The sequence below is a fragment of the Temnothorax nylanderi genome, unplaced genomic scaffold (genome assembly GCF_030848795.1).
Source record: "Temnothorax nylanderi isolate EJ_2023f unplaced genomic scaffold, tnyl_v1.0 TNYL_tig0042_pilon, whole genome shotgun sequence".
NCBI lineage: Eukaryota > Metazoa > Arthropoda > Insecta > Hymenoptera > Formicidae > Temnothorax > Temnothorax nylanderi.
In genome coordinates this window covers 158,628-185,958 of record NW_027249104.1, presented here as the reverse complement: position 1 = coordinate 185,958, position 27,331 = coordinate 158,628, and the positions used below count along the sequence as shown (strand labels likewise).

General features: G+C 30.6%; 1 protein-coding gene and 1 pseudogene across 1 annotated transcript; both read right to left on the bottom strand.

Moving 5' to 3' along the window:
- Positions 1 to 113: 113 nt before the first annotated feature.
- Positions 114 to 7,904, bottom strand: LOC139771638 (cytochrome P450 4C1-like). Its single transcript, XM_071704562.1, has 13 exons — positions 7,631 to 7,904; positions 6,824 to 7,065; positions 6,205 to 6,314; positions 5,815 to 5,908; positions 5,143 to 5,328; positions 3,412 to 3,505; positions 3,104 to 3,206; positions 2,743 to 2,842; positions 2,566 to 2,672; positions 2,208 to 2,276; positions 1,796 to 1,964; positions 1,189 to 1,368; positions 114 to 1,121 (listed from the first exon to the last, which is right to left on the bottom strand). Exons 2-13 carry the CDS (start codon positions 6,975 to 6,977, stop codon positions 952 to 954), a joined length of 1,536 nt encoding a protein of 511 aa, XP_071560663.1. The 5' UTR covers positions 6,978 to 7,065; positions 7,631 to 7,904; the 3' UTR covers positions 114 to 951.
- Positions 7,905 to 12,988: 5,084 nt separating this feature from the next.
- On the bottom strand, positions 12,989 to 15,924 carry LOC139771674 (cytochrome P450 4C1-like; annotated as a pseudogene).
- Positions 15,925 to 27,331: the final 11,407 nt, after the last annotated feature.

The window sequence follows — 27,331 nt, the reverse complement described above, 5'->3', positions numbered from 1 at the left end:
CATGTAACACGCACATATATTGATTTCTTATTACACATAATGAATATTGTTGTGCCGCTCCGGGCACGGAGATTCGTCGATCCGCGAGGGGTTACAAGAAATCATAACCACAATTATTTTAGTCAAGAAATTTAATAAACGCTTTTAATTCGAATCGTACAACGAGTTTTAAATCTCCGCGCAGACTGACCGCTGTTAACTTTCTACGCGTTTTTTCTGAAGACTGCCCGCTCCCCATACGTCCTCTCTTCCGTATTAATTGGCATGCTCGACGTATTGTCGCTGTTTCAGGGTCGAATTGTTTCAGGGCTATTCCTTGATCAGCGTTTTTCGTATTGTCACTGGTTTGCACCGATCGGATTTTGGGTATTGATCATGCAACAGTGTTGTGCTGACTCGTCTTATTTGTTATTTCGTTATTACTAAATTTCGCTCGCTATTTGTTGTTACATCTGTTATTACTACTTGCGATCGCTTACAACATCTTAATCGAATAATCGGGTCATCAGGTAATCAGATCGCAACAACTTGTTAATTTTGTTATCGAGAATCCTTAATTATTTATCCACTCATTAAAATAGATGCACATACGATACGATCACACTAAAGATCATATGTTAAAGTTTATTATTTTGGTTATAATGTAAGATTTTAATTTTAAAATAAATATTTATAAAAACTGTTTATGCAAAATGCACATATTTTTAAATATAAATTAAATTTTTGTTTATAAAATAAAATTTATATTTAATAATTTGATACATTTCTAAATATAGTAATATCTAAATATTATTAAGAAGAGATGTAACGATCATACACCAACATAGTAAATATAGAGTACAATATATAAAAGTATATAACTATGTATAACAAGAACATAACAACCCTGTGACCAATTCTTACCCAAAAATTGTTTATTTCTACTTATTAAACTATATCGCTTTAGATGAATCAGACGGCACGATCGATTGGCACAAATCGTGTACGGATCGGATGTGTAACACGGCTTACCATATCTGTCATAAACCGAAGATCCTTCAAATAATCGACGGGTTCTAGATAAAAGTTGTGTACCAACGACGCTATTATAGCTTTCAGTTCCAACATAGCATATCGTTGTCCTATTATTCGTAAATACTTTAATTAAAATTTGTTTATATAACAAGAAATTAGTATCTAACATATTACCTATACAATTGCGTGGTCCTGCGCTAAACGGTAAATAAGAATAGGGATGACGTTTTTGGATTCTTTCAGGTAAAAATCTATCTGGGTCGAATACATTTGGATTTGGCCAGAAATTGGGATCTCTATGTATATCGCAGATATTTAAGTGCATTACTGATCCAGCAGGTATCAAATATGATTCTGAAAATAGCATGTAACAAAATATAATTTTTAAACAATATATTAGTGAAAACACACATATATGCAAATACTCATATTATGTAAATTATTTTACTTGAGGTACAATTTTTTTACTATATAAGTTAATGATTTTATGAATTGAAAAATTCATTACACGTTAAACCAACTGTATAAAAATGTTTAGAATTGACAAGTTCTATTTTGACAACATTATGTATTTGAAATTGGAAATATTATGTAATATAGGAAACAAAGAGAGAGAGAAAGAGAAAACTTATAAATAGTTATTATAAAAATTTTTGTATAAATTGATATTAAAATATCAGACAATCAAGGTTTATATATTGTACTTCGGCGTATAACACTTTTTTCACAATTCTTTGGCTAAAATACATATGATATATAATAGTTTATTATAATTATTCACCTGTTTTTACGTCTTCTGATAAGACTCGCGATATGAAAGGAACACTAGGATATAATCTCAATGATTCTTTCAAACATCTTTCCAAATATGGCATATTATTTAACGCTGACATGGTAAGTTTTCCATCATTTGCTTGTATGACTGCACTAACTTCATTTCTTGCACATTCCTACCAGGAAACAAAGTTTTGTATATTTGATGACTTATGTTTCTTTAATTATTAATTGAAAATGTGGCAGTACTTATATTTTTATATATAATTTTTTTGAGCTGTAAATAAAAACAAAAAAATATTTATGTACTTTGTAAATCAATATTTCTAACGTTTGTTTCAAAACTATTTCTTATAAATAAAAAATTAACAGAATTAATCGATTGTGTCACTGGTTGAATAAATTATTATTAAAAATACCTGGACATCTTTGTGTTCAGCTAGCAGTAATATTGCAAAAGTCAGACCCATTGCTACAGTATCGTGCCCCTGCAATAGGAAAAAACTTTTTAAAATTTATTTCTGCGTTATATGCAAACTACGTATAATTCAATAAGAAAAGAATTAAAAATATTTTTATGTTTAATCGGTTTTTCCCTTTGCGCTTATTTTATATATGCTTTAATATTATTTTTGATCATACAAATATAATATTTAAGTTATAATTTAATATGTATGATTTAACTATTAGTTAGTTTACCAACAAGTTGGGACAACCGACCCTTAGATTTGCAGTGTATTAATTTCTATAGCATATCAATGAAATACCAACGCTTACTTCGAACATGAAGGTATCGACTTCTTCTCTGATGTCTAAATCATTCATTTCGTTATTAAGAGCTTCCAACAGCATAAGATCCAACATAGCGAGCCGCTTTTTCTTAACTTAAGTAAATAAAATAGTTTGAACATTAATTCGATATAAATGGATTTTAGGTATACTGTGCATACATACTTCCTATCACCTCCTTATCGTCTTCTACATCATCTTTAAAATGTTTCGTCAAGTATCGTCCATCAGTGCTTTCATGATATTGTTTTCTTTCCGCAATAATCTACAAAAACAGCATACCTATAGGTACATATATCTTTAATATTTATATTATCATGTTGCTAAAACCTATTGCTAATATATTAAATTACACAGAAAGATTTTATTTAAATTTAACGTACTCTCTAAATCTGAATCAGTGATATCAGTGATATCAGTGTAAAGTATGCTACTTCAGTGACTTTTCACTGATTCAGATTAGTAGAGTAACTTTTGTTTTTAAGAAAAAGTTCTCACAAATTTATGTAACACAATTTTTACTCACTTTTTCGGTAAAACCATGCAATATTTTTAGATTTTTGGTTTGGTTTCTACCCATTGGCGTTAATGCAAATATCATATCGGGATTTAACCACGGTCTCATTGTTCTGTGTGTTATTATACCATATTATATTTTAATATAATTGTTTTTTATAAGAAATGTGAATTTAGATGTTATATAATTTTTAGCTTTATAAGTTATATAATTTTTAGTGTATATCAATTACAACAGCTTTACTTTTCTGTATTAATATTAAAAATAGCTATAATTATATAATGTATTCAATCAGAATTGCTACCTATGTAATTTACCTGTAAATTATAATCTTTCCCATTTCGTGGACTGCCTCGCGATATTGCTTTTGGAATTCGCCCATATCTTGCAAAGAAGTGCCCATAGCGGTTTCTGCAAATACATTTACTGACGTAAGTAGCTATTTGGTTAATTCTGCTATTTTAACAGATCTTACTAATTTAAATAAAAAATAATTTTTTGATTGAAAGCTATACCTTTTTTTCGTAATATTGTAGAACTTGTATAAGTTTAAGGTTAGATATATACATATGGAGGGGTTAAAACCATAGTGGTGTAAGTCAATTTTTTTGACCACTTTTTTTTCTTCTTTTTTCAACATATCTGCATGTGTAGACTGCATCTATGAACTTAACTCGATAGGTTAAAAATATATACATATATAGTTTCTAATGAATAAAAATTAAGTGTGCAAATAGAAACTTGCACATTGCTTCCTCATAGTTTTTAAGTGGGCAAGTAGAAACTTGCACATTGCTTCCTCATAGTTTTTAAGTGTGCAAATTATAAATTTGAACATTATTTCCTCACAATTTTCAAGTATGCAAATTATAAATTTGCACGTTGCTTAGTCAACATTTTATTTCGCTCATAAAGCTTCCTCTTATGAGGAAGCCTATTTTTTTATGCATAATTATTAGTAGATATTTATTAATTTGGCTTCCTCATAGAGGAAGCTTTATGAGCGAAATAAAATGTTGATTAAGCAACGTGCAAATTTATAATTTGCATACTTGAAAATTGTGAGGAAGTAACGTTCAAATTTATAATTTGCACACTTAAAAACTATGAGGAAGCAATGTGCAAGTTTCTACTTGCCCACTTAAAGACTATGAGGAAGCAATGTGCAAGTTTCTACTTGCGCACTGCGGATATTTCTTAATTGTTCTTTTTTTATTTATACATTAATTTTTTATTTCTACTTTAAAATAATTTTTTAAATACCTATATAAAAATTATTGGCAATTTTTCTAATTCTATTATATTCTTCAGTCTTTTCTACCCGTATTTCATATATAATTCTTTAAAATTTGGTTGATTAGTTCTTGAAATACAGACGGTGGTTTGATGATCACATTAGCATATGCTGGCCACAGGATCTCTACAAGGTCGGCGAGTACGATAGCGACGAAGGAGAACTCTGTGGGATGATGTATCGTCTGACTCATCATGGGAAACGAAATTGGAAGATCGTTCTTTCACGAATGCCACTTCCAAGGACTTCTCGAGCGAGTGAGAGAACGCGGCAGAGTAAACGTCGCGCAGCGTATGGCGTAATTTCGTTGAAATTTCTAGGAATCCGTGCAAATATAGGAGCCTTATAAAACTGGGTCTAATCAACCAAATCTTAAAAAATTATACATGAAATAGGGGTAGAAAAGACTGAAGAATATAATAGAATTAAAAATAGACCGTTATCTCAAATATTGAGAAAGCTACAGCGTAAAACACACTTTTATGAAAAAAGAAAATTCCCTTAAAATCCATACCGGTCGACGGATTTTAAGAAAATTGGAGGAGAACATACTTTCTATGATACTCTATTTGTGTGCAAAATTTCAACTCGGTATCTAAAAAATTGTAGAAGTAGATGCGTGTACAAAAAAATCTGTTCCTCTATGAGGAAGCAATTGTTAAATAATGTACAAATATAAACCGATGTTTACTTGATAGAAAATCTGTGCTAAGACAAAGCCTGTTTCATAAATTATATATGTATATCAATTTACCACATATTGCATTCAATGTATGATGACTGACAAAGAGCACTAAGTCATCAATAGTCGATTCTTTTCTATCTTTCAAAGATTTCGTCATACGGTTTCCTTCTTCAATCAGAATCTCAACAAATTGTTTTAATATATTAAAATGAAACGCAGGTGTTAGTATCTTTCGTCTTCTGTGCCATTTGTTCCCTGTAACAAAAATAAAATAACTGATCGAATTACTAATTTGTAATATCAAAATTTAGTTCAAAAACTTTGTCCAGTTCTGTATTGTTTACTTAACTTGATACAACAGAGATAGCGTATCAATTAACTGCGATTAAAAATTATACCTTATTTGTATCATATATTTTTAAAAACTTAATATTTACATATATTTCTTTATTTAGAAATAATGATATTTAATTCGTCCGTTCTTTAATTCTTATTTTATTTAATATCAAGTTTTATATTTCACATTACTATATAGTAATAATTTTGATATTTTGTATTTATTTATAAATATTAATAATATTAAATACATAGTTTATATTTTTGTTATATTATTTATTAATAATAACATTTTAACACAAAGCATTCAAAGCTGTACATAGTCTTTTATACAAACTTTATTTCGAACTATCTATAGAATTCTAGATGTTAGAATTAAGAATTTTGTTAAATTCTTTCCAATACCTTCGCTAGTAAGTAATCCAGTTCCTAACCAAGCATAGAAAGAAGTATATATATAGCCTTTTGAAAGATGTTCCTTTGGACTGCTTAGTATTTTCTAAAATCAGCACCGAGATTAAATTAAATAATGATATTTTTTTACTAATAGTGAAATGGAAAAATTTGAATATAGTACTTGTGTGTGTATGAACTTGCGGTAAAAATATCACAAAATTATGTTTGAGCAAGCACTATGAAATTGTTATTGTTCGTAAAACAATCTCTCGTTCATAGATCTGACAATAATCTGCATTGTGCTACGAATATCCGTGAAACTTATCTTTGAAATGTTATATGATAAATTGACAAAATAAATTAATCAAAGGTTAACTTATCTTTTAATATTTCTTTTACCTCTAAATCATCTGGATGATGAACGCTGACAAAAGCAATCGGACCGCACCAAAGTTTATAAATTGGATAATAACTTTTACAAAGTGCACGCTGAAGCTTCCAAAGATCCTCTAAAATGTAAGAAATATAAAAATTACAATTATTAAATGAAATAAATTCAATGTATTTAATGATATTATTTTCGTATAATTATTTTTGCGTGCGTTGTTAATCAAAACTAAATAATTTCATTTTATATATTGTATATATTTTGTTACATATTTTTAAGAGGATTGATCTATTTAAATGCATCTTGGATTACTTCGAGTGAAAGACATAGTAAAATCTCATCAATCTCTGCGCTCTAATCTAAAGTTAACTATTTGGTATTTAAATATATTGAATAGAGAATATTAATTAAAAATTGAAATTAATAAATGCTGTTACATAAAAATAAAAAATTGATTTAATTAATAATCATAAATCCCTTTAACATATATTCGTCGCATCATGTTTTCAGCCAAACATGACACTATCCAATTGCAACATTTATTTATTAATAAACTTGTTAATAAATATTTCTTATAAACGAAGCAAATGCTAATTATTAAAATAAAGATTTTTAAAAAGTTTTACTTGCCTTGTGAACACAGCCATAAATCTATAGTATGGCCGAGCACTGGAAGTGCCGGCATACTTGGTATTTTATTAATCAAACGCACGAATTTTATATAATGAAGAAAGTAATATAGTAATAGAGTAAAAGCACACAAGAGGAGTAAAGTGATAATCATTGTTGACGATTTAAAGGTCTTTAACTTTGTTTTGTCTCTTCTTTCAGTTTTTATCAACACTAATTATGTATAATCGTTGCGTAATATGCTGAAATAAGATTATTTTATCAGTATCAACAACAACAAAAACGAGTTACATAAAGAGTTACATAAAGAGTAAGATAAAATAGTTATTGATCTAATGGTTGATTCAACAATTATTAAGTTGCACTAAAAAAGGTATAGTTTATTCATATCAACCATCAACATTTTTAAATCAAAAATTAATTAATTCAACTAATGTTTAGTTGAACGTATCGGACTAAATATTTTAGTTGGATGAAACACATTTTGCGTTTTTTAACAAACTTTTTTTTCTCAATGTGTATATATATATATATATATATATTATATATATATGATGTTACATAGTATATATTTATACTCCAAAAAAATTTTGTCTAAAAAATTTTATTAAAATAAATAAGCATCGTACAGTTTCTAAAATTTATGTTTTATGCGAGAAACACTTATATCTATAAAACAAATAATTTGCGAAACTTGGTCTACGCTTATTAAATTAAATCATAATTTAAAAAAGTATATACTATATATTTTTTCTTTAACGACATGCTCATACTCTAATACAATAAAGTATAAGTAATGTAACTTACCTTACACAAAATATTTCCAAGTTAGTATTATGGGTAATTTTATTTTAACACTTTTGCATTTATAAACACTTATATCACACATCAACTTTTAAAAGCCAATTTTATAGATAATTTTGATTAACTATACTCACACTATAACTAAACTCGTACTAAAATTTGTAAAATTTGTAAAATTATATAATTGGTAAGATTATAACTGAAGAAACTTTATAACAACTTCTACCAGCGATAATAACAGTATCACGGCTATTACATCTTTGACCTAAACATACAAGGTAACGTCTTATAAATTCAACGCGACTGGAGTGATTATGACGTAATGTCTGAGTAGATTCTCGCTTACGAATGAGATATCTCCACGTCACTTCGTCGACTGAGGTGGGAGAGGAATAAAAGAGGACAAATGTGCTATATATATGCCTTTGCCTTTCGTACAGGGTGTCCGTGTGGAAGCTCAGCGTCACGCATAGCGTCACTCATGCATAGTCGTTGTTATTTATAGAGCGCTCAATGCCTCGTCGCGCGCGTAGCGATTGTAAATGCTGGACTGTCTCGTCTCGGCGAATTGCGCGAACGCATGCTGATTCGCAGATTTTTATTAATTAATTTCTTATTATTTATTGCTATAGTCACAAAATGTAGAATTTTCCTATTCAGTTTAATCCAATTTGCCTTCACACTTCAGCTTTGTCAAAAATTATCGGACACTATATAGCTGTCTTTCTTACATCATACGCTGTGATACGCTTAGTCATACTACTAGGTAATCTTACCATATACTATTACCAATGTAATAGTATTAGTAAGAAATATCTCAAGGATACAACGTTCAGCATTTAATGAATTCATGAAGATAAAGTTCTTCCATCCAGTACTAAAGTTTAATCAATTCGGCGATAACTACTAATCATCGGTTTTTGCTCAAGCAAGTTTTTTCTCACGCAAATTTTTATTCATGCAAGTTTTTACTGAGAAATAAAATATTTCCACGTTAGTTAAGAAATTATCTGTAGGTACCTTGTATGTTCCTGTTTAAATATAATATTTACGTACGCAATATATGTATATTTTATAATGTGTATAATTTAATACACAATTATAATACGCATAACAATTTTTCTATATGATTGTTTTGCCTTTTACGCTCTACAAGTTCATATTCACTTCAAATGGTAGAATGCGTTTTGGTGACTGATTCAGTACTCATAATATATGCATAGTGATTTTTTTTCGTAAATTTTTCGTTTGTCTTATATGGCGTCCATTGAATCTATATTTGCTTTAAATGCTTGTATTTATATATCAGCGACTGGAACAAATCTTACACGAAGCGAATGAATAGGACGAATCATTAAATCACTTGTATCCGGAGCTCTGTTAAATAAAAGACAGGCTCCAAATAGAAATTGTGTACCAAATGGACTATTATAGCATTCATATCTAGTAAAGCAAATCGTTGATCTACAATTTGATATGTATCACTATCTGTTTATAAAAAATATAAAAAGAGATACAGCTTACCGATGCGGTTATGTGGTCCAGCACTGAATGGTAAATACGAGTAAAGATGACGATTTCGGATTTTCTCAACCAAAAATCTATCTGGATCAAATATCTCAGGATTTGGCCAAGAAATTGAGATCTCTATAGACTCCGTAAATATTACGGTGCAGAATTATTTCAGTAGGTATTAAATATGATTCTCAAAAATACATTAAAAAACGAAATGCATTTTGCAAATAATAAATTGAAAGCTTTATTAAAATTTGAAAAATAAATATTTATTTGATTCGACACGGAATATGTATAATTTGCATAAAAGAAAAGTTGATAGGATAATTGTAGTTTATTAGAAATATAGATTTAAATAAAGTTGCATTATACTAATGTACAATTAACTTACAACAGTTAATTTTGTAAATATTACTTTAAAAATTTGTCTTATTTATTAAAACAAGATAAGTATAATTTATAGAATTGAAAAACATATCTTGTCTTATAAATATTTATAATTTATATATAACATTTGATGACTTATTTTGTAATGTGGTTAAAAATAAAAATATCAAAAAATATTAATCAGTTACATACCTAATTGTACATCTTCCGAAATAATTTGTGAGATAAAAAAGACACTGGGATATATAAACGTAAAGCTTTTTTTATACATCGTTTTAAATGTAGTAGTGACTTCATAAAAGTTTCTGTTGACTTTGTTATACATAATAGTATCGATTTCTTTCCTGACACGACCGTGTATTGCCAAAAGAGAGCATATATTATTACTCTGCTTTACATTCACAAAAAAAGGTTCTTATGAGTTCTATATTTATCTTAAGGACATTTCGATGCACTTGTTCCAAATACAGGTATGTAAATGATACATTTAAAATACAAGTTTAATTTATATAAAGTACGTTTAAAATATGTAAATAACTTAAAAATATGTACGCATTTTCTATATACTAAATTAAAAAATGCATTATGTAGAAACACATGCATACATGCATACACACGCAAGCAACAATAACTCATTATTTTAATAAATAACTTGTTAAATTAATGGAATTAATTAAAGTTATTTCTTTCTCCTAATCAACGGTTATTTAACAAAAAGTACCTGATTGTCTTTGTGCTCAGCCAATAGTGATGAGAGAAAGCATGTATCCATCGCTGTATCATGACTGTGTAATAACATGCATGCAGTAATATACATCTGAATGTAAATAATGCCTAAAAAGGAAATTTAAAAAATTACAAATACATACCTCAAACATAGAAGTATCGACTTCTTCTTTGATATCTTAATCAGTCAAAAGACTCTCTCGAGATGCCACACTATTAGAAAATCCAACATTGCAAGCCGTTTTTTCATACTACAACGAAGCATCGTCAGTATCTTAATAATTCAATTCTTCTATGGCGTTTTCATTATATATAACATTGACTATATTTAGAATTCAAACTATATTACTGTTAAAAAATTGTAAAAAAATAATTTATGATATTAATAGATCAAATGTAAAAGTATAGCTTTTGATTACGTTAAATACTTTCAATCGTTTCTGCATCACCCGTCTCTGTCATTGTGTTATTACCAAAATCTGTTAAATATTGACCTTTGGTAGATTCATAATAAAGTTTCCTTTCCGCATTTTTAATTAATTTTTAATTAGCATAAATTATTTTAAGTTTATATATTTGCTTTATCGCGCAATCCGGCAAGGCCTCTCAATCGTTACTTCATAAAGATATTAATGTATTAACGTTTAACGTATTAACGAATAAAGAATTTATTTTTTAATATTTTCAATATTTTTAAAATATTTGTACCGTAAAGAATTGCATGCATTTATATAAATCCAATTAATACTAAGATATTAATATAATTAAAGCTTTGTCAATTGACAGACAGAAATAAAATTTATTATAAGAAGAAAAAATCTATGTAACGTACATAATCTGTGTTACGTAAGTTCGAATACTTACGACCTTACGTAATTGAGATTACTTGCATATCTTGCTGTGAAAAAGTTATTCTTTAGAATGTATTCGCATATACACTAATATTCTCTTTATAGACTCATTATGTAGATGTCGTAGATTAAAAAAGTTTTACACGAATTTGTTGTTTAAAATAATATGTAACTTAATTACAAAGTTTTGTATAATTATTTATCTCTCTATCAAGATATATATATTTTATAATATCTATATATTATTATATATTAATTAGAACAGTATATAATAATAAAGTACTACATGTAAGTTACAGATGTTATATTTTGTTATTTTCGCATTCTTTACTTTGCATACATTGAAATGACTCGTGCTGAACCAAGGAAATAAAATATTATAAATTATACTCTTATCGAATCATACTCTTATGCTTCGTGTTGTTTAATATTATTTGAATTACAGACGATACTAACAATAAGTTAAATATCATTTAATTTAAGCTTAATGAAGATAATTAATTAATTTATGCTCAAAATATCTCAGACATTTCTAAGTAAACTAAATGATTTTTATAAGTGTTTTTTTTTTGTGAAATGTAAATAAACGAGAAATTTCTCAATCGTCAATAAGTAATGGATATGAAATTGAATTTCTTTTATGTTTTATTACCTCCATATCATCCGGATGACAGATGGATACAAAGGTCGTAAAAAATATCCAAATTTTTAAAATGGGTAAGTATTAGTCACAGATCGGTATTCCTAGTCAGATCTTATATTTAAAATCGTCTTAAGTCTGGTCAAAGGCAGTCTTAAGACTCCAGCCAATGAAATTACTGTATTAGCATCTTAAGACATTACTTAAGACGGTCTTTAAATAAGATCCGACTATGAATATCGGCCACAGTAATCAGAAACAATAACTTATTTTTAATGAAATTCTAATGATTTATAACTAAGTAAGTTTCAAGTTCATATCTATCTTTGTCTTTATAAAGAATAACAATTGATATAGATTATTATTATTATAAGACTGTTAAAACCGCTACAGTTTTATACATGAGATATGAGACATTAATATGGATTAGTAAAGAAGCGGGGTATTTTAATAAATTCCACAATATTTTTACTGTAAACATAAAAATAATCTTCTTGTCGTATTACTAATATTATGTGAAAAGTTTAATATTGAATACATTCTTGCAACACTATTCTTTATGACAGTTAACTGTTTTATTGTTCACATACTACACGCATTAGGTATACAAATATTGATTGCTTAACCACATACCTGTTTCTTGTTATAGAATACTTATTGTTAAACTTTTTACAAAAATGTATATATACAATATATATAAACGAAAAATACCAATACAAAGTTGCAACAAATTTTATCTTATATTTTATATAAATAATAATAGATTTTTTTGTTACGTGATAATACATAATTGCAATTTAAATATTAGAATAGAGTCGCAAATCTCATGGAAATAAGTACATATATGTATGTCAGTAGAAACAAACTAACAATATATTTTTGAGTCTTGTAATTATATATAACCGTATTGTATTTTTCAAAAATATATGACGTTACATGAGAATGTGCATATTTTAAGATGTTGACAGTTTATTAGTTGATTAATAATTAATTAAGTCTAGACTAATTGTAAGACGCAGAACAATTAAAACTTAAAATCTAGATCTTATATAACTCAACAGCAAGTAGTACCAAAATTCCATTAAAAATATATACTGTAATTATATTTGTATTAATAATATAAATTCTAATATTGGAGAAGTTTACCATAAATCTAAAGCAAGTCATATATGCGCAGCTTATTATATTTTAGTATAAAGAGCAAAAATTAATTGTTGTTTAAAAGGTATTTCTAAAATACTGATATGAATTTTCTTTCTTTAAATACTTTTTTTCATTTTATACATATAAGATATATAATGTGTTTTCTACTTTGTGTCTAAACTCAAGTTGTTCTTTTGGTACAGTACTACAAATTTTCATGTTATCAACTATTACTATTATCAAATAGATAAGATAAATATTAAAATATTTGCACAAGAACTGAGCCACAATTATCTCTATGAAATATATTAAACTTATCTTATAATAAGTAGTACAAAAGTCAAAATTGTCATGATGTAAGAACATAGTCAGCATACAAATATTTCATATTTACCTAACAAATTATCTTATTATTAATGTGTGAGGGCATTAGAGGATTCACCGATTCTCAATTCCTCGTGCAAAATAAAAATTGTTAAATTTTAATTACATGGAGAATTAATTAGAAAAATCAAATGTATCGATTAGTTTTGTCCTTATAAAGAATTACGACAGATCAAGCAATGGCAAATAAAATATCTTTTAATGAATTTAGACAAATCGGACTTATGCCCTAAAATGTATTCTCAACCATTTATAATATTTACAGATATTTTGTATTTTTACTGTTTATGTATGTTTACGAACGTATAGTATGCATAATAATTTTCTTTGTTTTTGCAACATATTTATTAGGTTCTTGGAATTTGAATTGTCTTTAAATGCATTTTGTGGCGATTGGGATAAATCTTACCCGATGCGGATGAGCAGGTCGCATCACCAAATCACTTTTTATCGTAAGATCCTTTAAGTAATCAACGGGTTCCAAATAGAAATTGTGTATTAGATGGGATATCATCGCCTTCATCTCCAGCAAAGCAAATCGTTGGCCTACAATTTGATTATTGAATATCGCAAACTAATCATATAAAAGAACATCGAGAAACAGCTTACCGATGCAATTACGTGGTCCAGCACTAAATGGTATGTACGAGTAAGGATGACGATTTCGAATCTTTTCAGGCAAAAATCTATCTGGATCAAATACCTCTGGATTTGGCCAAAAATTGGGATCTCTGTGAGCTCCATAGATATTCAGATGCACTTCTGTTCTAGCAGGTATTAAATATGATTCTGAAAAGTATTTTATAAAAACACAATGTACAAATAATAATCAAAAGATTTATTAAAATTTGAAAAATAAATATCTATTTGATGCAACATAGAACAAATACGTATAATTAGCATAACAGAAAAGTTAATGCAATAATCTCAATTCATTCAGATCATGAAAGAAAATATTGAATTTTTTTTTATTTTGTATTATAATAGTATTTAATTAACTTAAACAATTAATTTCAGGAATGTTGCTTCACAAAATCTTGTCTTATTTATTAAAATAAAAAAATAAGTTTACTTTAAAATTAAAAAAATATATTGATATTTTATCTTATAAATGTAGGTATGTATAATGTTTGATGAGAAACGTTTCACACTATAGGTACTTATTTAATAATACGCACATCAACAAGAAAAGACTAATCAGTTACATACTTAATTGTACATCTTCCAAGGTAACTCGTGAAATGAAAAAGACACTGGGATATAAACGTAATGCTTCTTTTAAACATCTCTCTAAATATTGTAAATTTCTCTCCTGACACGATCCTGTATCATCAATAATTAAGAGAACATTTTTTACTATTCAGATGTTTCATGTACAAACTACAAACATTATAGTATTTTACACAGAAATACAGAGATTCCTACAATTTCTAGTTTATTTTAAAGACGTTTCGATTAATTTCTTTCAAGTATATAGTATAAATTATATATTTGAAACATATGTTTGAATATTTATATTGGTATGTTTAAAACAATTAAAGAATAAAGATCCATTTAAAAAAATATATGAAAAAATATTTTCTATACATTAAATTTAAAAAACACATTGTACGGAAACCACGCATACATGCACGCACAAAACTTATTATTTCTATTACTTTAATAAATAGTTTGTTGAATTAAGAGAATTATTTTTTAAATATTTTCTTCTAATCACAATGCTCATTTAACGAAAAATACCTGAATGTCTTTGTGCTCAACCAACAGTGATAAAGCAAAACATATACCCATCGCTGTAGTATCATGACTCTAGAATCACACTATTTATATCAATTATATCTAAATAACGCACAAGTAAAAAACGAAGAAAATTTACAAGTACATACCTCAAACATAAATGTATCGACTTCTTCTCTAATATCTAAATCAGTTAAAAGACCTTCTTGAGACGTCAGTATTAAAAGATCCAACATTGCAAGCCGCTTTTTTCGAACTAAATTAAATTGCACAAGCATGTATAAATACTAATTTTAAAGCGCAATTTTTGTGTGCTAATTTTACTAAAACAAATTTGTTGAATTAAAATTTAAATTAACGTTAAAAATGTTGAATTAATTTAATTTACGATTTAATGATATTTTGATTTATAATGTAAGTGTGATTTAAACTTCAATGCGACAATAATGTTTAATATTAGATGACGATCAAATTTAAGATATAACTTCTGATTGTGTGCTACGTACTTCCGATAATTTCTGCATCACTTGCATCTGCCACTACATCTTTGCTAAGTTTTTTCAAGTATTACCCATTGGTGTGTTTATGATAAATTTTTCTTTCTGCAATAATCTACTCATACTCAACATCAATTTTCTTTTCATTCTTTGTGTAAATGCTAAAGACGTATTTATCAACATTTACGAATTATCTTATTGTTTTTTTCATATGAATATTATGTGTTTTTTACTCTTTTTATAATTTTGCGGAATAGAATACTTGTAGATATTGTTAAAGAAGATAAAATTTTTACGTACTTTCTCAGTAAATCCGTGCAATATCTTCAACACCTTTGTTTGCTCTCTACCTTTTGGCATTAACGAGAATACCCAATTGCTATACTTATGTATATCACTGAGTATTTTTACATTATTACATTATAAATAATTATCTTGTGCTTATAGCAACATGTAATTATGCAGTAGAATATTTTCGAGATATATCAATCTTGCTTTACGACAGTTGATTACAATACCTACACTTGCAGTGCTCTTTGAGAATTCCGCTATAGAATGGCGGAAACCTAAGATGGGACAGTGTATCTTTTACGATACGTCGAACAGGCTTTAGAACTTCGCTGCAGTTCGCGCGGAGTTGTGGGGTGCGTGTTATCGGATACATCACATATCGAAGGCTCCGGCGTTACTGATATCGATTAAACCATTGTTCTAAAGATCCTGGGAAGCTTCTAGAACGTGCTCAAGGCGTTGGAAGTGGAGAATTGAAGAGGATGAGAGAAGGAAAGAGAAACGAGACGAATTTTCGTCCATAAAAGTAGAAAATCTCTTATCGTTTTTCGTGTACACACAATCCACAGAGATGTGCATGTACATACACGCCTTCGGGGAATCCTTTTGTACCCGCGCCACATTATAGGAACTGGTGCATTAGACAGAGTAATACGGCTGGAGGAATTCCAATTGCCGCACGGCCACGTCGTTCGGTTTAACGATTTCGTCGGACTTCAGAGAATACGACGGAGTGCCGTACAGAGAAGAGGAGTGGGCCTGTGTATAGACTGCCCCGTTGACATGTTTAAAGACCGTCATACATCTCACGACTAGAGAGAATTGCACGTTGCCTTGGGCCACGTGAAAATGTATCAATATTCATCCCGTCGATTTGACTGCCGTAAAATACTACGGTGATACTACGGAGAATTGTAATATGGTGCAGAAGCACATTATCGTTATCATCGTATGAGTATAAATATACTGCCCGTATTGTATGTATTCTCACGTTGTTATTTCTATTTATGGATCCGAGTTTAAACACGAGTTAGAAAATATATCATATATTATATTAAAAGAGAACTATTTTTAAAAAAAGGAAAATTTATAATATTAATATTTAATATCAATATTTAATATCAATATTTCTGTGAAAATGTTTGGCGATTGACTTATTAAAAAAATAGTAAGACATGTTCTTAAGCAATCAATAATTGTATGATGTATAATGTATATAATAAGAAGTTTATGTAAAATTTATGTAAACAAGAAAAGAAGAAAATGATAGAATAATTATAATTTCAAACAAATGTTTACCTTCTCGCTTGTATCACCAATTTTAATTATTTCCGCAAAACGATATATGGATACTGTCGCCGACTATAATCGTTCATGGCATAACATTCGAATAATATATGTATATATATATATATATATATATATATATATATATATATATGTAGTAATGTTTTTATCGATTTTTAACTACGATTCAAATAAAATAAATGATAAATAGATGTCTATAATATAATAATACGATAAGAACATGTCACAGTCTGATATGAGTGCATGATATTGGCAACCCGTATTGTTGCTTTTCGTTTGGACTTGCGTAGCGAAAATAATTTATAAAAATTTTACAATTAAGAGATTATATGTAATAATTAATTAATTGTTATCAAAAATGATATTGTAAAAATATCTTCAACATCAAGCTGACCACGTAATATTAGAAAGTAATTATTATTATTTATAATAAAAATATTTATGAATTTATTGAATAAACTTTTTACCATCAATACATTTAAATATCTTAACATAAAACATATAAAAAATTTTAATCCATTCATGATAATTCCATCTCACTGACATTACTGCTGTTACTATTGCTATGAAGACAAACATAAACGTAAATCTAATATAATAAAAACTTTATTATAAATAAGTATAAGTTTTTATTTTTCACGAGATAGTTTAAAGGTTTATTTTATTTATAGTATTTTCCATGAGAGAGTCTAAAAACTCGTATTTATAATCATTGTTCGAATCTTATCAAGAGACACGGTAGTGTCTCGCGCCAAGTACACGCGAAGCGAGATTGCATCGTGACTCTTTTACGCGACGCGACGAGTTGCGAGTACTCGAGATGTTGAGATCTCAACAACGAGTGAACGGATCAAGTTCTAAGTAGGCTTGATCGATAGCTGGGGTCGATTTATAAAGAAAAATGTTTTTATCTGAAGAACGTCTCCAGTGAGAGGCAGATGTTTCCATCCAATCAAAATAGTTATATTTTGATTAGAGATTAATTGAAATTGTTGTTTGAGAAGCAGGCCGATTACTCATGTGAAACCTAGTTTAAAATACAAGATATTAATTAAAGCAGCGTCATTCATTTGTTCGAAATTGACGTTTTTCGAAATCTTCTTCTTGTTAATGGCATGTTGTAATGGTACAATGTTAGTGACACGTTAAAATGGATTAAGTAAAAAATTTTAATAAAAAAAAATCTTTTTTAAAAATACACACACACATATTATAATTCGAAAAAGCTTGTATGTTGACGCATTACCGTGCAGCCAGCGTGAATTAAATAAAGTAGTATAAGGACCCTCGAAATTAAAATAAGAGAAGTAAAGGCTATCAGGGTCAGGATGTAAATCAAAACGACCAATAAATCAGTTATTTCTGATATTACGCACGGAGATCTGCGTCTGACCCTGATAGCCTTTATTTCTCTTATTTTATTCTTTTTATATTTAATTTCGAGGGTCCTCATACTACTTTATTTAATTCACGCTGGCTGCAAGGTAATGCGTCAACACACAAGCTTTTTCGAATTTATACTATTGTAACTACCGTTGAAGATGGCTCAAAGCTGAGCTGAAACGTACGGATCGATGTAAATCAAAACGACCAATAAATCAGTTATTTCTGATATTACGCACGGAGATCTGCGTCTGACCCTGATAGCTTTTACTTCTCTTATTTTAAAAGTATTTAGTTAAGATTAATGCAACATAGAAGATTCTGTATATTTTTGTAGTATATTTTTCATTAAAATTTCTTATAGATATTACTTGCTTTCTTTTTTTTACGATTACTTAATTATTAATAGGTGATTATGTTGTAATTAAAGGAATCTTTTACAAAATAACATATATAATAAACATAATTTCTTTTTAGAATCATATAATACAACATAATTTCTTTTTAGAATCATATACATAACATTCTGTAATCATGATTTAGAATAATCAGACAGTGAATGCGTATAGCGTTAATATTAAGCTTATTCTTTGTCAAAAAGTCAATCCTTACTTACTTTTCACAGATAAAATAATAGAGTGTTTCAAGGAAGTCAACTTCTATTCTATTATTAAATTCCGTTTTTACATGTTGATGTTATTGCATAAATGCATATAATTATGACGCGCGATTAAATCTAAAATTCAACGATTGCGCTAGAATAAATGCGGAATTTACGGAATTATTATCTTTACGGATACAATGCAATGCCTTTAGGTTTTTAAAACAATAACAAAAAGCTTGCCCGGTCAGATGCGAGTGCTGGTGAGAGAGCGTTTTAACGCAGTTAGTCATACTTCGGCGCGTAGTCTTGCCACGGATAAAAGGTAGTGACGTTCAGTATCCTGGATGATGCGTAACAATGACGAGGAAGAAATACGCGGCTGTCGGGCAAGATAAAACGGCTGAAAGTTACTGTTTTGCAAGGGATTTAACGATGGGGAATGGGCAGAGCACGCGACTTACGACGAGGTTAATGGCAAAGTACAAATAAGCATTGGACTAGCGGATAACAAAGAGAACGGAAGGAGACGAAGGAGAGGAGGTCAAATGACGAAGAAAGAGAAAGAAAAAGGGAAGAGCGGCAAGCAAAAGAATAACTGCTGGCGAGGGGAGGAAGAAGTAAACGCGACGGACGGATGCAGAAGAATGAAAAAGAAGAATGAGGTCATAGTTCCTCGGTGGGGAATTTGTATCTGCATTTTAGCGCGATGTATAATCTGGTGAACTGCGCCTCGTTTCCCAGTGACTCAATGTAATAAAAGTCGTGTTTCTCCCCTGCTTGTAGATCGCGAACAGAGCGCTACCATCCACTTCTTCGGCCCCTTCATCGCATAATCTTTTGCTCCCTTTCATCCGAGCGCGATACATCTCTCTCTTTCTCTTGTTTCTTGTACTTTTTGTTTCTTCTTTTTTTTCCCCTCCTCTAACAATCTCTGTCCAGAAAACACCGCAATCGGCGATGTGGCGACCACGCCTTGCCTCGGGTTCAATAGTCCTTTCCGTTGGAGATTTTAAAGTGTCTCCTTCAATGCTCGATATGGAAAGTTAGCATGGAGTACCCTGTAAAAGGATCAAAACTTAAATGAAGTTAGCGACGGGATAGACAACTCCCGCTTGCCTAGCGTGGCGAGGGCCGTAACAGGGGTGGAAACGGTAGCCGCGCGGATATATTCTCGCTACCTGCGTCTCACCCCTATTCCTTTCGCCCGATTCGTTGTTACCTCTTGCACGCTCCGTCGTCCTTTCATCGTTGCTTTGAATAATATTTTGCACAACAGTTGAGAGAGAGAGAGAGAGAGAGAGAGAGAGAGAGAGAGAGAGAGAGAGAGAGAGAGAGAGAGAGAGAGAGAGAGAGAGAGAGAGAGAGAGAGAGAGAGAGAGAAAGAGAGAGAGAGAGAGAGAGAGAGAGAGAGAGAGAAGAGTTCCATGAGACGAGTTTCGAGGCGCGCTCACCAGCATCGTCGTCCGATGCTCCAGCAGCGTTTTACTTAACCCACCTTTCCTTCTTCCGCGTAACTCCGCTGCCTTTCTAAGAGTCCATTAAGACTGTTTCATCTTTCCATACAATTTGTTTTCCCGTCCCTTTTCGAATGCCGCTTTCGAGATTTCACAGAACGTGGAAATGCCGCGGAATAAAATAATCGCTCAAGCCATGGACAAGTTCAGCTCGAAAGGATTTCGAAAGGACCTGATTCATAGAACAAAAAGTCCATTTCGGATTATAGAAAATTTTCTTCCTGCGCGTAATAATGCGAGAACCCAGGAGTCCCTTGTCATGTATCACAGTTTCAGGTTACCACGAAATTTTTACGGATTTAACGTACCTTAATTGTATCACATTAATAACCTATGAAAAACTATAAAAAGAAAAATCACTTTTTCGTTCTCTTAGCGTCAAAAATTGTTCCTTTACAAAAAAAAATGATCGCGATAATGTGAAATACCGTTCCATCTATTTGCTATAAACTTTACAATTGTTAAGCATATTTTTATGACTAATTAGCAGCTGTATAATTAATTTATCTTTAAACTAAAGATTTATTATTGGAAAATATATTTATATATTGATGGAATATATATTAAAAACATTTCGTAGTAATATTCGAATTTTAATGTCACAATTACTCTAAATGACTGAATGTTAAGTGTAGGTATAACATTTTTAGTTATAATATACTAATTCCTTTAGGACCCTTATTTCTCGTAAACAATTTACCAGTTGATCTTCCATCCAATTGTCGGCATTAATTATTCCAGCAGTTTTCATGTCCATTATTCTCCAACAGAGAAACGGAGAATACGCGTTTGCTGAGAAAGAGGAACCGTAACAGAAAATTAGTGATGGAAGAAGAAGAGAGAAAAGCATAGCTATTACTTTCCGGGGAGCGTAGCACGGGTTTCAATGGCGAATCTTCACTACCCTACGTTCTAATATAACCAGTATACTGCGATCAGAAGGACAAGCGCTTCCCTAAGATCTGTGACATATATCTTTGCCAAGTTTATTTGCGTTTTGCCCCTCCGGCTCGACTAGACTGTACTTATTAATATCCTTTCAATTACGCGCAAGCAAGAAGAACGCGTTAAAGCAACTAGGATTGCTTGAGATCCTTTTAGCAAAAGGGATCGCACGCTGAATATTGTCTTGAAATTATGAGTTTTGCATAGCTTGTTTAAATGGAGAATAAGGAAGTAGGATATAGTAAAGTAAATCATCTTTAGATGGGATTCGGGATAAGCGATGACAATTAGCGCGCTAAAATTCTGTTGAATTTATCTGATTAAAAATGGAAAAATTAATTAAGATATTTTCTATAATAATCTATTTTTACGACAAATGTATTATAGGTATTGCTATGATAATGCATACAATACAAAAAGATTGTACTATAAAATACATAATTTTTTAAAATTAATTTAATATTTTAATTACTAGTATTAGATTATTATTATCATTAATTATTACTGATTAATAAAGTCAATAATATCCTAACGATTTATCTTTACATAGTAAAATCGAATAATGCCATATCTATCGCTTCAAAAATAAAATATAATGACAATTATGAATGGTATCTCCTTCTGCCAATGGAATCGGATTAAAAGAACTCCACTCCTTGAGCGAAACACTTTTTCGCGTTGATACAGATAGCCTCTTGAAAATAATCCGATAAAAGTTTCAGGGATTATCCTTCGACTTAAGAACGTCGCCAAAGTTGTTCGTAACGTGAGCATATTGACCACGACGTGTGAGAATAATCACATGGGGGTACAAACCAGAGAAAATCTATCGTTTTCTTAGATTTATTGCAACCGGTTAATTTCTATATCGTGAGTCACGCTAACCAGGCACAATATAAAGCAACAAAAGCTACAGAGTTGAAATGGAATATAGAGCAAGAATATGAGCCATATCAGAGAATCATATGAAATCTTTCGAGAGCTGGAGAACAAAAAGGAAGATTGAAAATAAGAAAAGGATAAAAAGAGAAGGTTTATATTACGATGTGAGTAAAACTGAAAAAAATATATATATACACAATATATATATATATATATACATATATATATATATATACATATATATACATTGTGTATATATATTTTTTTTAACTATATATATATATAGTTAGCGATAGAGAACAAACCGACGGAATTACCGAATTCTGTGCATGGTAATTACCACACATAGGAGGTAATTTAAACTTTCCCGGAAGGTATTTGCGCAAGCATGGCGAGAATAAGTAAAAAATAAAAAAAAAACTATAATTAAATGCACCAATTATCCGGTATTTGGCGATGTATGTATATTATCATAATTTATTTACACACTTAAAATAAACGCTTTGCTTAAATGTTAATCGGGCAAATTATAGTGTCAACTCGGACCTTTGCCGGACCTTTGAATTTAAATGTTGATTGTATATATCACAGTTTTGAGAAAAATTTTTTAAACAGATAGGTCAAGGCTTTGCGATATCATATCAAGAGTATCTCTCTAGTATCTCAAAATGTTAAACAGATATTAAACGAATATTCTGAACATAAAAGTATAAAACTTGTGTATAGAATTCTTTTATATTACTTCTAGATAAAGAGTCTAAATAATATTATAGTAAATACATTATAATATTATCTTTGTATATTTTGCACAGAATAAATCACCTAACGGAGATTGAGACATAGTTAAATTCTATATCCAATAATTAATTGAAAATGAAGGAAATGAATATCGTATAAACTAAGATTTCTGTTTATTCTTTCTTCTTATATTATTCCTCGTGGATAATTTTAAATTCTTGTATTGCGACTGTCGCAATGCGCACAGCCACGTGCGCGTTGCGTAAAATATGCGTGAGATTCGGTATAACTACGACAATATTGTTAGACGTTTGCATGGAGATTACACCAAGGAAGAACGGAGGAAGTACAAAGACACACCTCGTCTTCTTGCATCGCCCACGTAGACGTAATAAGATACTGCCTTCTTATACGCGGCGCGACATCACATAAGTAACGCTACGGGGAACACGTTTCTGCCGTGCGACGTTAAACGTGATAACCGTACTTTGTAACAATACTTCGTCGTAGGGATAATGGCGCTACGCTACCGTACAAAGTTGTCTCGATTCTATGAGACGCAATCCACGTTCGAACAATCTCGCGAGAATCTGTGCGACGCGTTATCCAGTGGCGGCGCGGTTACGGCGATGCTTTATTCCCATAAAGAGGGTTTCACGCGTTCTTATTATTTATTTATATTCATATCGTTGTATCGTTACTACGTAAAATAGAAAAAAACGAATAATATCGCAAGAATAATCTCACGGATCTAAAACAAAACCAAAACATGAATTTGATGCAACATATAGAGTATAGAGAATGAAGATAGTGATGGACTATTTTTCAAAGCCACATTCGGTGTTACAACTTAATAGCATGCATGGAATAGCATGCATGTGCAACTATATTACTTTTTTTCTTCTCTGTTTGAGATGTTGAAACAACAGATACGTACAAGTGAACTAAAAATCATACATTAATTTATAAAATATGAAAGAAGGCAATACTTAGTTTTATAATATTTTATAATGGAAAATTAAATATCTGCAATATTAATTTATAGATATTAAATGTGTTTAATAGTACATTTGTTATAAGTAACAAATAATTATGATTGATGATTTATTTTATATATTTACTTGTTCCATTTATCTAAAATAAATGATCACGTCAAATATACATTATCAATTAATAGTAATTAACAAATATTAAATGTATATATCAGTTAAGAACTAACGTAGAATTCCGTCCGAAGTTCATAAAAAGCGTAAAATATTGATGAAGAATATAAAGCTGTTGTTTATCTTCCCTATTATAGCGAACGTTGGTGGAAAGTAACGGTCTAGCAACAGCGTCGCCGTGTATGCATATATTATTGTGAATATATAAACTATAAACAAGAGTTGTATGTGTGCGCGTGTGCGGTAGAATATTTTGAGCTCTTTGCGCTAGGAAATGGAACGTTTCCTTCCCTTGAACGTTATGTTGCGAATTTTACATGAAAACGTATAATGTACCGCCGATTTAAGACGATGCCGTTTATTCTAAGTACGAAATCCCGCTCGCTTGAAACATCACATCAGTTGCGTTACCATATTACACTCTATGTACAAGATGCGCGTAGATTTAGGGGAGACCGGGGCGAAATCGTCACCGGGGCGGAGTCGTCATTGCAATTATCTCGAAATCTGTATGTTGTGTGAACTCGTCATTAATACTGTAAACGCGGCTTATGGTGCCCACATGACCAACGGAGTTTAGTGAGATTATGTGCCATGTTGTGATTCTTATCGAGGCAAACGTGTTTTCGGAGGTCGAAAGTAAAATTTTTTGCGCGTCGAAAATTTGTAATATCTTAAATATTATTATGTCTCCGAATCTTAAAGTAAGTGATTCTAAAGAGTAATGCATGCTGAACACGAATCCAGTAAAATTTTTTTATTTTTATTGATTTCTAATATTTTATGAGCGACCAAACTTGAAACTTGTGTCCGGGACGAAGTCGTCACCAAGCCATATCATGTAGGCTTCCGGCGAAAATCAAAGTCAAAGAAGCAGCAGTGGTCAGATTCCGGCGAGGACTTGGATAATATGTGCTGCGTGTGCTCAGAGATAACAGAATAGAGCTGACGAGAAACGTGCGAGCGTAGGGCACATAAGTGTGTGCGCTTTTCTTGTAATTATTTTCCACCATCGTGTTTTTAATTAAGGTTTCCATTTTTCTATTAAAAAATAATTAATAAAATGTATCCTATTATTTTTCATAATCGGAATTATGAATTTTCATTTAAAATTCAATTCGAAAATGGAGTGACGACTCCGCCCCGGCAATTTTGACATTTCAATTTTTGCACTTTTGTCGTTTTCACTCTATACCAGTTGAACAAAGCGACGTAGACCAAAAATGTCCGTATAAATTTTGTAGCCAAGGGTTCATTCTAAGCCAATGGTTCACTCTTTACAACGGTATACCACATTTTACTAAAATTATTTGTTTTGTTGTTAAAAATCGGCACCGAAAAAATAGTGACGACTTTGCCCCGGCCTCCCCTACTTCTTTTTTTTGTCAAAAATTGTTCAAAAATTATTTGATATATTAGAAATAAATTTAAATAAATAATAATTTGTATTTTATACTTTTTAATTGAATATTATTACTGCTTTTATTAAGAATTTTTTAAAGATAGCGTCTTGATGTTTGTTCCTTCTGTTTGAAGAGTATATATAATATTAATAAAACATATTCGATATCCATCGATAAGCACAATATGTTTATATAATATTTTGCACTATAATTATTATTTTTTATAATGAACTTTATTCACAAAATACAAAACATGATTTAATAGATATACAAACAAGAGTCAACGAGTCAACAAGTTTACGACTTTTATCAAACATGAGATATGTGTTATTAATGCTGCTATCTCTCTGTACCCAATTACGCGAGCCATAACAATGCGAAGTAGGTTAAAAACTTTTCTGTTACAGTTCAAATGTAATCGACGCAGTAAGATTTCTTGAGATTATTTAAGCACGACTCCTTGAAAGGGGAATACACACGAATGGCTTTTTCTATAATGGTAGCACTTATTTGTGCGTTGTTGGCAAGCGACAGGATGAAATGTGCGAGTTTGCAAGGTCCTGGTACGGCGACCGTATTGCGGAAACGCTGTCGCCGAAAAACGATTGTGTTAGCACTCAAAGCAGAGGAGAGAACGAACGTTTATCACGAGCTATGACGTGTTAAGATTAGAATCCGGGATGCCGAAGACATTTTTATTCCCAATTTCAACGTAAGAGGAGAGGATGATGAAAGAATGTGGTTCAGAAACATCGTAAGAGTGTTACAATCAAATTTTAGTAGCTGAATATAATAAAATTGATGACAATGCATATGTGTATGATAAAATATCGTTGCAATTAATTTGTTTAAAAAATCGAATAATATTAATGAACAAAAATCATCATCATTATACTTAGAATGATTTACGTTTTGGCTTGGAGCTTACAATATGTACGTGGATATATATTTTATAATGCAATATACGTTTACCGCGAACTGAGTAATTAGTTGTCGAGTTAATTACAGTAAAGCATCAGCTCTTGAGGCACAAACTTCGAGACAAAGTTCTAAAGGAGTCACGTGAGGTCGACAGGACAAGTTAGGGAACTATTCATCGCAACCGTTTAACCACGCGCGTGGAGGAACCGTCATAAATAATTATCAGCTTATTTAGCTATGCGAAAGCGCGAGAGAAAACATTGTTCCCAGCATTGTGCGATCGCGTCGACGTATAGGCACAAACGGTGTAACCTACTTGAAAAGTTTCCGCGGTATAAGCAGGACCATTTTTCAAGTTTCCCACTGGGAGGGGTATGCGCGAGCCGTAACATTTTGCAACTCGCGACTCGTGTGTGGCTCTTCAACTGTGAGTGAGATGGAGCGAGTAGGTGGCATCCCGGGATGAACGAAACGCGTCGAGGCGTGAACGAGGAAATCGATGCGAGAGGTGAACGCCGAGGAATCGAAGCAGAGAAAAGTTTAAAGAACGCCGCGACGAAAGGCATTGGTCCAGGTAGCGATTCGGAATAAGGGGCCGAATCCCAAGGAGAAATGATTTCACGTGCCAACACGCGAGTATGAAGTTCCGAGCACTTAGAACGAAGTTCCTCG

Excerpts from the sequence above, each read along its gene's own strand:
- LOC139771638 (XM_071704562.1), bottom strand. The coding sequence starts at position 6,977 with ATGATTATCACTTTACTCCTCTTGTGTGCTTTTACTCTATTACTATAT. Across the intron at positions 6,315-6,823 it reads TTTATGGCTGTGTTCACAAG|AGGATCTTTGGAAGCTTCAG; the intron begins GCAAGTAAAACT and ends CTTACATTTTAG. Across the intron at positions 1,122-1,188 it reads AGGACCACGCAATTGTATAG|GACAACGATATGCTATGTTG; the intron begins GTAATATGTTAG and ends TACGAATAATAG.